Source organism: Pyxicephalus adspersus, chromosome 4 (assembly GCF_032062135.1).
Source record: "Pyxicephalus adspersus chromosome 4, UCB_Pads_2.0, whole genome shotgun sequence".
Taxonomy (NCBI): Eukaryota; Metazoa; Chordata; class Amphibia; order Anura; family Pyxicephalidae; genus Pyxicephalus; species Pyxicephalus adspersus.
In genome coordinates this window covers 86522108-86538030 of record NC_092861.1, presented here as the reverse complement: position 1 = coordinate 86538030, position 15923 = coordinate 86522108, and the positions used below count along the sequence as shown (strand labels likewise).

Sequence of the window (15923 nt, the reverse complement as noted above, 5' to 3'; positions counted from 1 at the left end):
GTTAGTAGCGTTTCCTGCTGGTGAAATCAGTTCTTTATGTGACTTTCCCAATAATTAGAAAGCTAGGCTTAACAATCTTGGTGCATTTCAATCGTGATTTCAAGGCAGCTGCCAGCCTGCCACCCCAAGCTGCTCCTGCCAGCTGCCTACCCTCAGTACCTCAGACACAATGAAGCATGTAACATAGGTCTGGCTTATTTCAAGCTGTTGCAACACTGAAAGAAAAGAATGTTGCACAAATTCAACAGAATATTTACTTTAAGTTCAACTTCTGTTCTACTCAGTAAATTTTGTTACAGAAGTCAAAAAGATTCTCACAGGTTGTTTAAATTGTTATATATTCCGTATAAATAATATGCTCTTCATGCTTACACCTATTCAACTATAATCTCATTATCAGAAACTACCTGCAAACAGACTGCCTTCAGCAAACTTGGTTATTTTCTTTAAACTGAAAAATAATCACAGTGGTATTCTATTCCTATGACCATCCGGCAATTTTTGAGTCCTTGCCAAGAAATGGCAAGGGAAGACCATGACTATCCTGCAGAAGAAAAAAACTCAATAGAAGTCATTGTTTTGTGTTTTTGCATATGTTAGAATAATATTCAGTTACCCTACACATGAAGGTAGAACAAGCCAAATTGTAGAATAATCGTGGAGGTAGCTATCTAAATTTGAAAAATAAGCTTGGGAAATATGTCCTGGACACTTTAACACTGGGGTCTTTTTCTTGCCCACTCCCCTATGTTCCTACCTTTAGCAAGTTCTCAGCAGGCAGCAGATTTACTGTGAAAATGTCAGACTGGAAGGAGACGAATCGGTGTGATAATTATACGGCACCCTCTCCTTACTAAACATTCAATTATTATTTAAGTTACCACTTTATGCGAAAAAAATGTTGTAAAATTTGACATAGATGGTCCCCCTGACTTGTCCACTGCTAGTACACAGTTATGTTACCTAAACCCTAAACATGGCTGTTTATCATTAAATTGTAATAGCTGGGTTGTTAAACGTGCTTAGATTTTTTTTCCAAAGCCTAATTCACCTTTACAGTGCATTTTCAGTTATGTCATCATGTCTTCTTTTTTATTACTGAAAGAAATATAAATATTTGTTTATTTGCCACTCTTATAGGATGAAAATTATATATTTTCAGCGATTTAGAAAAACTGTTGTGGCTATCATTTGCCCAATAATTGAAGTGGCTGCTGTTTTTTTCCACTGCGGCTAAAAAAAATTTTATTTGCAGATGAAAACCACACAGTAACAGCTGAATCAAGCCGTCTTTTAGATGTCCCTCGCTATCTGTGTGAAGGAACAGAATCTCCGTACCAAACTGGACAGCTTCATCCAGCCATAAGAGTTGCTGACTTGCTACAACATATAAATCTTATGAAGACATCTGACAGCTATGGATTTAAAGAAGAGTATGAGGTAAAATGTTGGAATCCCCTAAAACAATGTTTAAACATTATTGAAAAGCAAGATAGCATGTCACAAATATACGTACATTCAACGACATTCTCATATTACTAGCTGACTTACAACAAACTTTTTTTTTTTCATTTCAATTGGATGATGTGGATGATTTAAATATTTTATTACAGAGTTTCTTTGAGGGTCAGTCTGCTTCATGGGATGTTGCTAAGAAAGACCAAAACAGAACAAAGAACAGATATGGAAACATCATTGCCTGTAAGTATAGCTGTGTTCATCATTGAAATGAAAGTTGTGCCTGTGAGGATCATTCTATTGTCGATTATTTTGCCTAATCATGAATTTCTCAGGTAAATCTTATTTACATAAGTAATCTTTTTCATTGTATCCATGTCAACTTTTCATTTTTCGTTTCAAATGATTTTTTCAAAAGATATATATTATTGAAATATATATATATTCATGTTAGTCATGCTCCTCCGATCTCCAGCCGCGCAATGCAGAGACAATCTCAGGGTTTCCCGTTGACGCCGGTGTTGGCGGGCGGATCGTCGGAAAATTCAAAACATTTTGTATTTGATTCAATACCAAATAGCTGTAGAGAGTCCAATACAAAGAAATGTTCATATAATATAGATAATTTTATATATATTATATATGCTACTGTAAAGTCACATTACATGTTTAACTATTTTTTTAACAGATTTTTTTTATTTAAAGTTTATTAAACGTATTAAATATTAGACATATTTCAGAGAGTTATGCCTAAAAATTTTAGCCTACAATGTAAAATAATTTTCCATGCAAATAAAAGTAACGCTTTTTGCATGGAAATTTGAACGGAATTAGAACGATGGGGAGGTTAATTACCTATTCTCACTTGACTCTAGATTTTTCTAGTCACGTTAGTTAAAGCAAACTTTTAACTTCATTTTTACGTCCTGTGCCCTGCCCCCCACCTCCCTTTTTTGCTTATGAAATCATCACCGACTATCATTTGACCCAAAAGAAGACTTTAAGATCCTTTTGTCTTCAGGGATATCGCTGGTGAGGATATAAGTATAGCAGCAAGATATTTTTTTTTGGATCTTTTTAAATGCTCGGCCACCTGTGTTTTATTTTTTATTTCAAACATTCGCTTCAAAATTCCATTTGCCATACTGTTTCATAGTCAAGGTTGTAGGCACCTTATAAAGGAAAGGTAGTTTTTTCTACCACACAGCTTCAAGCTGGTTTCTAGCTGACGTATAAATGATTGTACATTGTTTGCCATTGCTCCATTCTGGTGTGCAGACTGCCAGTACAAGGTAACAACAAGTCTTACCAACGTTTTCATAGAGTAATGAGCTACATTATAAATTTATTGTTTATTCTCCTGACCAGATGACCACTCAAGAGTCATTCTTCAGCCAGTGGAAGATGACCCCTCATCTGACTACATAAACGCAAATTACATTGATGTAAGTGAGCTGCACAGCCCCTGCTATTTTCCTGCATGTCTTCAGCTCTTAGCTTGTTGTATATGTGTGTTTCTTTTTTCCCCCGCATGTCATGCCTATGAAGTTGACTGCAAGTGTTTAAAAGAAGAGAAACTGTACACTTTCCTTGTTCTAAGTCTCAGTACTCACTGACATTGTTGTGCTTTCTTTCACACCTGACTTTGGTTTGGCCTGTAGATTTGGCTGTACAGGGATGTAAGTACCACTATATGTGAATAACAGAACCCTACAGTAAACATTTAATATAGATATTGTTCCCAGTTACTTTGTAATTCCTACTACTGCTTATTTTCCTGACATCTGTGCATGCTCCACCTAATTCATTTTTTTTCTCTATATCCTGTCTTGTAATTTTTTTTATTGTTATATTCAGTAAATATGTAGCCAGAATACACTAACCTGGCTCTAGTTCAATTTTTTTTCTATTCCTATGCTTTCTATTTTTCCCAATGATAAACATTTCATGCTCCTTTTTTTTCCGATGTTGGATGCCTGGCTTCACCATACTATTTTTTGCTAACAAATATGTTGTAGTTTTTAGGAATGTTTTCAAATTGTAAAAAAAGTCTGTGTTAAAATTAGATAAAAGTGAAATAATGAGCATTTACTGTCCCATGTTAAAGAATAAACCCAGTCCAGGACTGCTTACATCTAAGCTGACCACATAACATTACCCCAATGTAATTTTAGAGCCACACATTTTGTAAAAGCTTTGGTGGCCTATTTGTAAAAGTTAAAATTGTTGTTTTTTTCCCACCATTTTACGCCAAAAGTATCACTTTGACCAGTTCCAACTGTGTAATAAATTGGCCTATACAATTAATTTGCTGATTTTTGCCATATGTAAGTTATGCTGGTTTCAATCTAGCAAAATCAATGTCTGCTATTTTTTTTCTCTAAAAATATTGACACTGATTTTTTAGCAACCTTAAACCTAATGTAATTTGTTTCAGGGTGCAGGCGAAAATGGTGATTGCCATTTTTCAGTTTGGAATCTTTTTGTAAACTTGTCTTCAACGTTACTACTCCTTTGCATGCTTAAGATGTCAAAGTAGACACAGCACATATTCTGCTGGTAGCCCAGCGGGCGATTAGAGTGGGTAGGGATATTAGTATGGTTTAGGAAATTAGCTAATTTTTAAAGTAACGCATTTTCTATTTTAAGGGACCACGTAGATGTGTTTAAATTTTTTTTTAATATTTAAATATGCCAGTTAAAACTAAAGAGAAACATTTTTCTAGGAGTGGGGTGGGGATAGGGCTTCATGTAACTTTAAGCTTACTGAAGGAAATTGTCGTTTCAAGTGATAATTTCTAAATGTTTTTTATGCCTGTTGTACTACTTTATTATTTACAAATACCATGTAATTTGGAGAGCTTTTAGGCTTATCTTTCCCCAACTATGTATATTTTCACTCAGCTGGAACTAGGAGATTGATTGGGTAAAGGAAAAGGGAAGAAAAGCACTGTTTATCATAGATGTAAACACTTACTAATAACATGTCATCACTTTGATAACAGCATTCATGGCATGCCTTCTTTTTACAAATGACACCCAAGTTGTGTTTACCGGCTCTTAACACTATCTTTGCTGCAGTGCACACAATACAGGATCCTCAAATAATAGGCCACCATATAAACAACATGGAATATTGAAAATGTTTTAAATCCTATAAGTAGTAGGTCAGACTGAATAACTTACATGTTATGAATAGTAATAGTTCCCATAGCTCTTCATCTGATGTGCCAGGTCATGGAAATGGCCAATGACCATAATTTTTTAGCTAAACATGTTCCTGAACAATATATTTGGTCAGCTTTGGTCACAGATTTGGCCTTATGCTTTCAAATATAAAAAAAATTAAAGGCGACTAAGATTTCCACTGTCATTTCCACTGGGGAAAACATAACATTATAAAAGAACTGTCACTTAGCTCAATTTTAAAAGAGATAAAGTTGTACAGGATTTTTCTGTAACAAGCATTCAGTTTTTTTGTGTTATTATGGAATCATTTATCCTTTTTTGGTCACCCTGCCAAACATTATGTACATATATATATATATATGCGTCAACAACAGTAAGGGTATGTTCAGACTAGTGGTATTTTATGACTGCATTCACTGCTCTGGGAAGCTTACTGTATACTAATAGGAATTCAAGAGCAAAGACAGGCTGTCACCACTAGGATTTTTCAGGTGTTTGCAGGCAGAAGCAAGCAGAGTGGTCTATTTTTTCCAGCTTTTTTTCATGAATTGCATCCACAATAAAATACTTGCAGTCCCCTAAATAGGAATGCATCATCAGTGACAAGTGGTTTCTTTCAACTCCATTGCCGCTGCTGGAGCGGCAAACTACCCCTGGACGCTGAATGTAACTGCTGTAATCAATTGCTTGCAAAAAAGAAAAAAAAACTATTAAGTCCAATGTAAACCTTTGCTGTCAGGGGTTTTGAGCACTAAAACCACTCAAATCTTCTTACAAATGCTACTTGTGTGAACATGCCCTTCAAATTTGCTTGATTACTTTAAAAGACACTGATGATTTTTACCATAGAAATATAATGTTAATACTGTTTAAAAAATATGTTTGCATTAGTTAAGATGATTTGCCTTGTTCAGTCATGATTGGCCCAACATTATTTGTTTTAGAGAGATAGTTTAATAAACTCCTAAACTAATCAAACTTGGGTTCTTCTATGTAAGTCATAAGATACTTGGCTAATGTATGATTTATAAAAATTTAAAAGCAACCTCTAAATTGTCCGAATTAGTTAATTTTTCTGTTGTCACAGTACTAAATTATAGTCATTGATATTATTAATACAGTCATCATCTGCCAGAAATTTATATTAACACACAATTTAGCTGAAATGGCTCTAAAGAGAGGCTTTCAGTTCTGGAGTATGTGTTTACATTGTCGTCCTCCTAGTGCTGTCCATTTGAAGGGACACCAATGCATACAGGGTTTGACTTAAGGTTGTGCACGTTTCTGTCACCCATAAACATGTCTGAAACGCCGGAAAGCAAATTATTTGCCAGAAGTATTTTTTGTGTTGCCATTACAGTTTACAGAGAATCCAATTTATTTAAAATGAATTCCATGTTAACATGAAAATAATTAACTGTAAATTGTTTTATAAAAACGTGTGACAACAGTTACACTATAATATAAACATAACATACACGCAATACACTAAGGAAATCCTTGTTAATTTGAGATTATATTTTAAATAATAAGATACAATTGTTCAAATGATTCTCTAAAACCTATTTATATAGCATTGGTATCCCTTTATATGCTTGATGTTTTTTAGACACCCACAAAAATGATCAAACCTATAGAGCCTGCAAGTGTACATAAGCTTGCTGCTGAAGTTATTTTAGTGCTTCTTGGAAAGATGTCTGAAATTTGTGGTTGCCCTTGACATTCGTATGTTGAATACCACAATTACTTTAACATATCCCTGCATGCAGCACTTTCTTCCTTTTCTTTCTGCAAATTGAATTTTATTATCTGAAACTGAGAGCCTCTCATTTCCATTAAGTTAAATCTTTTTCTTTCAAAGGGTATCTAAGTAAAGATTTTTAAATAGTATTTTTTTCATATGTGTTATTGAAAGTATTTTAAATTTAAGGTAGAGATTCTATTGAGTTTAAATTTAAAAAATGTGTAGTATTTAATACCACTAGCAAATACTGTTTCTGGCTAAGCAGTACACAGTCCAGCTTGCCTTTTATTTTAGGTAATTAAATTGTTAAGGCCAGCAAGTTGATTGTCAATATAGAATGTGTCATTGTAATGATCACTCACACCACCTCCTTGATTACTGTTTTCTGAACGATTTTATGAAAATGGCTAAATAGTTTTAGTAGTTTATATTATTTTGATGCACCCTATTGATGCTGAGAATAAAATATTTGCCTGTTGTTTCAGGGATATCAGAGGCCAAGCCATTACATTGCCACCCAAGGTAAAAGAATCTGCTCTGCTCACTGCTTTAATTGCTTTCATTTAAGCTTCCTGGCAAGATTCCATTTGCATTTGAAAACTACTGAAAAATAAAGGCTATTTATTTTGCCTGTCGCTGCCTTTGCCTAAGTTGTATGAGAACTTTCACTCTGCTTTTACATACTTTCTAGTATATTAACCCTTCAAACAGAGCTTAAAGGGTAAACGTTGACATTTGGAATTCTATATGTAACAGTTTCCAAAATCAATGAGAACTGCGGAATATACATAATACAATTTCAAACTGCAAGGAAATTCCCTCCTATGCACAGGTATTTTATTATTTGTCCAGGAAATGACTTAAAAGAAAGATGGCAATCTTTCTCAAGATCCGAAAAAAGCAATAGTAACAATTTGAAAAAATGTGTAATAAATCTCTAACTTTGTATACTTGCACATTCTTGCATGTAAAAATAAACACAATTGCCAGTGCTTCCAAAAATCAGTTCATACATCTAAAACATAAGGCATGCAGTCAAACTCACTTCTAAACTGTTGTCATAAATCTGAAAATGTTAGCTATGCGTTCGTCTATTTCTGTCTACTGATCTTTAATGTTTCTTGTTTTTACAGGTCCAGTTCATGAAACAGTGTATGATTTCTGGAGGATGGTTTGGCAGGAGCAATCTGCCTGCATTGTTATGGTTACAAATCTGGTTGAAGTTGGCCGGGTAAGTTTACATTCAGTTTGTTTTTGTAATATGCCTTGCTAAGTAACTTCACAAGCCAAGTATAAAGTTGCAAGTTTAATGAAATGTGTTTTAACAAATGTGTAAATCTTTTCTTACTTTGATAGTATAGTCTTTTAAATCTGTAGGCAGTCAACCCTCTTGCTCTGACATCTGCATTTTACTCTCATTCTACCTTCTCAATATAGGAATTATGTCTCATTTAAGTAAATTGTTAGTGCAAATGTGCATACTACCTTTATGAAACAATATGAAACTTTAATGAGTGATACGTTAAGTTTGCATAAAATAAATATAAATTGCCAATAAAAAGTAAAAAATAAAATAGCAACATATTATGCAATACTATGGTGCAAATTTTGTCCAGGATGTCATGTATTCACACCCTGCGGTGGTGCCAATATACAGCCTGGGCTTACAGTACTACTAAACTTTATATATATATATATATATATATATATATATATATATATATTCAAGTTAAAAAAGTGAAAAGTTTGGATCTAGGCAATCAGGGTTTCCGATTACGTATTGGCAAGTGCACATTCACAAATGGCTGAAAAGCCTTTTTGCTTACCCAGCGTTGTCCATTTCACTGATTTCCTATTTGCTGTTAGGGATAGACATCATTGTGTTGGTATTGTAAAGTCATTGCACAGTTAAATTTGAAAGGGAACTAAAAAAATCCTGACAATTGAAAGTTTTCAGAATAATAAAAAGAAACATTACAAAAAAGGAATTACACATTTTAGTTTGTCTAATTTGTTTTCAGATTGATTTTGAAAATAAATGTAAGGGCTTTAGGTTTATTTTTTGTTACTTTGAAGTAGGCTAATTGGTTTTTAGATTTTGTCAATATGCAGTTGACACACGACACCCTTTTTCTTTTATGTGCAAAGTTGTTCTTTAAAGCACAACAACTCTACATTGTGGATACAACATTTTATCTCTTGTGTTCTTTTATGTCTCTACATTATTATGATCTGTCCTATGTAGTCTTTGGGAAATGTTCACTGACTCCTTTTTGCCACAGTTCCTGTAAACTTTTTTTTTTTTTATTTGTGGTGGTAAATTTGCACATTCAACCTTTGCCTGTACACCCACCATATCAATAAGCCTATTTTAAATAGTTAGGATGCCTTACACTAACAGAACCAAGCAGCTAACAAACATTCGGAAAAAAGAGAGAGAGTGTGGTCTTACTTACAAAGCTTACTAGAGGAATAATCCTTAGAAAAAAAATGTAATTCCTATTCTCCGGTTTGTAAAGGGTAAGTAAATCTCTAAAGCTTTGTATAGTAGAATTATACCTTTCCTGTAATACAGTGTAAATTTTGTTTCGGAATACAAAGGGTTGTCAGCAATAACACAAACACTGTGACATAAATTCTTTGGTAAGGAAATTTTAGGCAGATTATAGTAAAGTATAGGCAAACTATGGCCGGCGGGCCGTATACAGCCCAATAGGGATGTTTCTCTGACCCTTTGGGTGGTCTGCGGCTCTGGCCGTAGCCGTGGAACTCGTCTCCCAGATCCAAGCCTGCAATGGGAGAGTGGGCGGGTTGTGTGTGGTGACACAGCCCGCCCATTTTCCCATCGCAAGTTCAGAGCTTGCGATTAGGAGAGTGGGTGGGCTGTCACTTCACACAACCCCGCCCACTCTCCCATTGCAGGCTTGGATCTGCGATGGGAGAGTGGGCGGGGTTATGCCACCATGACGTTACGTTCAGTGTTGTCATGATGGCATAACCCTGTCCACTCTCCTATCAGCCCGGGCCCCTCTGTCAAATTTTATTTCAGATTGTGGCCTTACTAAAAAAGTTTGCCCATCCCTGCTGTAGTACATTTATTAGCTTATGCCCAAGTTTGCCATAGTATATGTGGACTTTTCATGCATTTGTAATTCCAAACAATTACATTCACTTATTTGCACCCTATTGGGGATTTCTAACCAGAAATCCATTGCTGCCTTGTGCATTCTGTATTTGTTTCTTAAGCTTTTGCTAACATGAAGTGCATAAACAGTACAGAAATCTCCCACCTGTGTTATGGAAATAAAGTGATAAGGCAGTGTCCTGTAGTCCATTCATGGGGTAACATCCCAGTTTTTCAATATAGTATGATATGTGAGTTTTGTCACGGGAGGATAGGAAGCACGGTGCTAACAGGATCACAAAGGCCCGGTAATCTGTAATATATAACTGTTTTGGGTTTAAATATGCTTTACATTAGATCTTGTTGGTTCAAAACGGTTGAAAGAAATAGGGAATTTATTACACAACAGGTTGTACTTCAGGGACATATTTCATTTTCAATGCTTACAGCTCATTATAATGAAGATAAATAAGACACAATCCTTTTCAGCCAGGAAATGCATATTAATAGATGTGTTCCAAATATTTCAGTACTTCATGATCTTCAAGGTAATTCTCTTTGTAAAGTGCTTTTATTGTGTTCCAATAAAAAAAGATGTTTAGTGTAAGTCAGATCATAGGAAAACAAGCATCTAAGGATGCATCTATTAGCAGTTAATGATTTTACGTCACTAAACCTTTTAATTATTTGGCTAGAGATTTCTATAAACTTTTAAAAGTAGCATGTATATATTAAGAATATCAATATTTACTTTCCACACCTACAACTTTGCACTTTATGGGTTGGTTGTCATGTGCCTAAGTAACTAGCTGAAAGTGGATGTGTATAATAAATACCTTGCATTTTTGCCTCTTACCAGCCCATGTTGTAACCCTACTCTGTGGGGCTTGTGCTTTGTCCCTCACTGCCATTCTATGCACACACCTTGCTTTGGGATAGTATTTGCTTTCATTCCAACATAATGTCTCCACACTTTTAGAAAAAAAGTCTATTTGGATGAATATATATTTTCTGAGAATATTGTATACCACATTTTTTGTCTTGGAGTTAGTGATAGTAATTTGCTGTAAATAAATACTTATTCTTCTTGTGTTCACTTCTTTGATGTTTACAAGTATTAAGTGTTATTTGGTCATATTGTTCTGTGTTGGATATCTGTTACTGTATTGTAGAAATTTGTTAGCTGCAGTGCAGCAGAGAAAATATAGTAAAGTTTCATTGTCTTCTTCTTCCAGCGTTTGTTTGCTGGAAATTGATAGCTTGATAGCGTCATAAAATATCCTGGAATAAAGCAGTCATCTGCCATAAACCTGTTTCCTGACTCTCTAGTTCAGGACACGGAGAAAATGTATTGGATACAGAGTGAAATAAATGCACTTTAGGGGAAAAGTAATGCATGAATTAGCTTAAGGCACATTTTTTTGTTTTTGCATTATTGAATCTGCAGTGTGGGTCTAAAAATATCCATGAATGACTTGTATGTATTGTTTTACAGAGAGGATATAATGAAATCAGAGAAGTCAAGCAGTTCCACTTCACTGGTTGGCCTGATCATGGAGTACCGTATCATGCCACCGGTCTGCTATCTTTTATTCGGCGAGTAAAGTTGTCAAATCCACCAAGTGCCGGCCCTATTGTTGTTCACTGCAGGTTTGTTTAACTTATATAATATCACTAAATAATATATTAATATTGTCTATATGTCTCCTAAACATTATTTCCAATAGAAATATTTCTAAAATAGCGGAATATCAGTTGTTAGTATTTTATAAATGAGTGGCTTTATACAATCCAGGCACATAATCCAGGGGGTCTGCTAAATGTTTGATTGGATATAAGGTTTAAATGAATATAAATTTGATGATAACTTACAGTAGTGTGAGTCCCCATGTTCAATAATTTCAATGTGACATCTTGGATCATTGTTTCTCAACCAGGGTTCCTCCAGAGGTTGCTAGGGGTTCCTTGAGTAATAATTTTTGCCTCTGAGATCACTTTAACTGAGACCAATGATCCTATCTGTAAGGATGACATTTCTCCCACTGGCCACCACCCATGTACTGTTAGCTGTGGATATAGTAATTATAGCAGAAGTTCTGTGAAGACTTGTATTTTTTTTCAAAGGTTTCCCTATGTTAAAAGGTTCTGTATACAGAAATTTTATTTAAATCGCTGGTATAGACAATTAGCTTAGACAATTGTATTTGGAAAAATACTAAAATCCAGTACTCTGACCAAAAAAAGGTCTGTGTGCTAACAGGATTCTTATGCCTGGTTACCTGTCTGTCAAGTTAATGTAAATATCTATTATTTAAATTGAGCGAACGGAATGCAGTGAACAAAGTCCCATCAATATCGATTTAACAGCAAACATAGCAGATGCCTCTAAGTGCCTAAACACGGCACTGCATGTAACCCCACCCAATCATACAGTAACCTATCAATATAAATATATTACTGACAAATAACTAGACTTGGAGACATGTTTAATTTGCTATAGAAATAGCCACAACATTGTCTGTATTTATTTGCACTTTACAAATTATTTAAGTTATCAGATTTTTAACATGTTAAAACCATTCACTGTAAGACAATTTGCTTAGCCATTAAGAATCAGAAGAAACTCCAAATTGCATTCTGCTATTCATTAGTCTTTTTTTAAAGCAAGGTACACCTGAAACGCTGAATTAATAACTTTGTGGGTTTATGGTTACCTACATCAGACTGTTGCTCCTTGAGACCACAGATCACAGGAAGAGTCTAGTAATAACATGTGGGAAGTGGCTGTTTTTTGTTTTTTTGTTTTTGCATAATCGAATGTACCTAGCTTCTGGGATTCTACACTTAGCAGGTACATTGTTCCCACAGTACCTTTTATAGGAGCCAGCATAAACTTTTCACATAACATTTTCTTTTGACTTTGCAGAGTTTTAGCAAGGATCTTTCCTTCCAAGGCATTTACATGTTAATGTATTTTCTAGTCCATATGACTTTCTTTTGTAGAGCATCAAATTAAATCTTTGTTTTCTAGCAGTTCAGATGTTCTGCTGCAGTCTTGATTCCGAAGTGTTCATTGTTCCATGTCTACCTAAACACTAATGTCATTTTGAAGACAATGGGCTGAGTGCTTTGTATACCACATAGCAACACTGTTAGTTACATTTTGTGGAAGAAAGCGGATGGAGACTGCACTGCTAATAAATCAGACTATCTGTCGAATGTGCTTCTCCTCTTGTTTTATTCAGGTGGTAGTGAAGTGTAAACAAATAGCTGTGCTGAAAAGCTCTGAGTATCGATCCCCTTTGATTGAACACAGAAGCAGACTTGGGAGCCAGAGCATAGACCTCTTATCTCCAACCTCTGCCAAACCTACTAATGAGAACTCCGGGATATAGGAGACGAGAAGCACCATTTAACACATTATCTCTATACAAATCACTCCAATGCACTATTGCCAAAATGAACATTTTTTTTCTTTTTAATATTGTGCTAGGTTTAGTAAGCAATCCGATCATTTTTCTTTCTTTCTTTTGTTTTTTTTTTTTCTCTAAAGTGATAAAACTGGAGTTGGATTGATTTTATTGGTTTTGCCTGTTTTTACTGCTATTACATATTAAAGTTAGAATGTAGTGACTAAATTTCACTTTTTTAAACTGCGATCACCGCAAAAGTGTCAATCAGATGCCGTAGACTTGCAAACACTTGCAGCAGACAAGTGATTTCCTTTTGTGAGCTTTGTTGTTCTTCACTTTCAATGTGGCCTTTGTTTTCTGGCACATTTTTAAAATGGTAATTGGATTAATCACCAGTAATAGTTATGATGACCACCATTCTTCAACCTTTTCAGTCAGCCTGGCTAGGTTGATGGAACTGCACACTAGGCAAGGCACAATCTCTTGTTTAATCAATCAGGAAGCCCAGCATTAATGAACAAAACATGGCTTCTGGTAATGTAATAATTAAGTTGAAAGGGAAAATTAAAAATAGTGAACATTTATTTAAAGCTGTAAAAATATTTTTAGAACATTATTAGATATTCTTGTGATTAGCTGAATTTTATTTTGTGCAGCTTAATAAGGTTTTAGAATTCCTTTACAACATGTATTAAAAAAAAAAGACTGTTACTAGGTCATCATTTCCTAGCAGCTCCAAGGTAAAACAGGTTACTCCAGAATATTTCTAATTTACAAAAATAAATGTAATCAGTTTGCTGGAAGTATTTTTTACAGTATTTTTGTCCACTTGTTAGGGCTAGCTTAATTTTGATTTCTAAGAACTAGGCATGCGAAGTTCATTGTGTGTCTGGGCATGGTATTGTGTATTGTAACCTATAGCATGTGTATTTGATTTTGCTTTGTCTCTAAATGCAGCGCTGGCGCTGGTCGCACCGGTTGTTACATAGTTATTGACATCATGCTGGACATGGCAGAACGGGAAGGTGTGGTAGACATCTATAACTGTGTAAAAGCTTTGCGCTCCCGGCGGATTAATATGGTCCAGACAGAGGTAAGTAATGCAATAAAATGTATGATAAACCTGTTATGATTAAAAAAGCACTTTGTTTCTTGTCGACAACATCTAAGATGTCTTGTGTCCATTCATTTTTATTTTTTTTAACTGTTTTTATTGATTTTCATTTATACATATACAACCAAAACAACTATAACCAATAGAAATAACACACAGGGGAAAAGAAAGGGCGACACTCACAATATTTTAGTTAACAACAAACAATCACCTAATCAGCCAGATATATTGGTTATGTACTATGTGGAATATTTTAACAATTCAAGAATCAAATTTCTGTCCGAGTCCGTAAAGGCATAAGTCAAAAAATTATACCACTGCTGCCAGAAACGAGTTATGGAGTCATCGCCTTGCAGTTTAGCATCCAACATCTCTCTATGAAACAAGATCTTCAGGGAAGAGATGACTTGTTCCAAACTAGGTGGATGGGGTTGTATCCAGCTGTCCATAATTGCTCGCCTGGCAACCAAGAGGCAGATATTAGTCCACGTCCGTACAGAGTGTGGTATACTATCCAACCATTCATTTTTATACCCTTTAGTGAGTACATATCTACTCTTCTGTAGAGTTCTACTTCACTCTCCTTTACAGAAAAAATCCTGTTGTGTTTTTTTTCTAGTAGCAGTACTGCAGGGTTCTGGAATAAAATTGGCTTTAGATATACATGTACTATATACCTCTCTTTACCTCCCCACTGTGCCTGTCACAAAATGACAACTTGTAACCAAAAACACACAGTCAGTCACATAAAGGGCACGCACACATCATCTAGAAATGCACACAAGAAATGCACTGTTTGAGAAATCACACAAGACAGTGCAATTGTTTTTTTCTTTTTTGTTGTAGTAAGTGCAGTTAGAACACCATGGCTTAATTACAATTTGTGTACATAAGCATGGTCATTAGGAGAACACTCTGACAGTCCACAGTACAGCCATTGTGTAATTCTATGTTCCCAATGTTTCTGGAGACCTACTAAAACTACTGTGTGAAACACTTTAGAGCATTGCCTGGAGCACAATTAGTAGCAAAGTAGTTTGAAATTGCAGAGTTCCTGAAAATCCATTATTATGAAGGTTTTGAGTTTTGGAAAAGCAAGACTCATATGAGTTCAGCATTTTGGCAGAAATCTCATGCACACATGATCATTTCACTCTTTTTCTACCATGAAAATACTGCTAAACATTTGTTTTTTTTGAAATGCATTTAGTTTGCATTTTAGAGCCGTGAGAATAATTTCAAGGATCTTTCCGAATTCCATCACAGGAGGTTCTGAGTGTCATTTAGGTTGCCCCAAGCTGCTGTTACATTTCTATTACGTGCCTGTGTAAAAAAAAAAAAGTAGTTCTGAAGTGGTGTAGGATTATTTTAAGCTTTGTAATTTAGATAAAGTTTGTGTTCTATAAAGGTAAAATGTTGCCCTGGTGTTCAGGAATAGCTGCACATTCCATTCCATCATAGATCTGTTTTTCTTGATTTATATATATCTTTTACCTTTTGTACAAATGAATTATAGTTACATGGTCAATATTACACAAACTGCTGTAACCAGTGTGATTTGGAAAATAAATATTGTGGATCTCCATACTTTCTAATGTCTGCCTCTATGACCTACTTGTCTTGCACAGGAGCAGTATATCTTCATCCATGATGCCATACTGGAGGCATGCTTATGTGGAGAGACTGCCATACCGGTCTGTGAGTTTAAAGCAGCATACTTTGACATGATAAGAATAGACTCACAGACCAATTCATCACATCTCAAAGATGAATTCCAGGTATTATCAGTATGTATTAGAGGCTTATCTATCTTTTGTCATGTATGTAAGTTGCATGCAGTTGGTTTATGCTCTAAATTGTAATTCATTTACCCATGTATCT

At 35.0% G+C, this 15923-nt stretch overlaps 1 protein-coding gene across 1 annotated transcript in view; it reads left to right on the top strand.

Annotated features, from left to right (window-relative positions):
• PTPRK (protein tyrosine phosphatase receptor type K) overlaps positions 1-15923 on the top strand; it is a 229580-nt gene that overhangs the window by 196689 nt on the left and 16968 nt on the right. The window contains exons 19-27 of the mRNA XM_072410218.1: positions 1256-1440; positions 1614-1701; positions 2827-2903; positions 3120-3137; positions 6877-6913; positions 7525-7622; positions 10996-11165; positions 13886-14021; positions 15671-15829. Of these exons, the coding sequence (XP_072266319.1) occupies positions 1256-1440; positions 1614-1701; positions 2827-2903; positions 3120-3137; positions 6877-6913; positions 7525-7622; positions 10996-11165; positions 13886-14021; positions 15671-15829 (968 nt within the window). The remainder of the gene's footprint in view (positions 1-1255; positions 1441-1613; positions 1702-2826; positions 2904-3119; positions 3138-6876; positions 6914-7524; positions 7623-10995; positions 11166-13885; positions 14022-15670; positions 15830-15923) is intronic.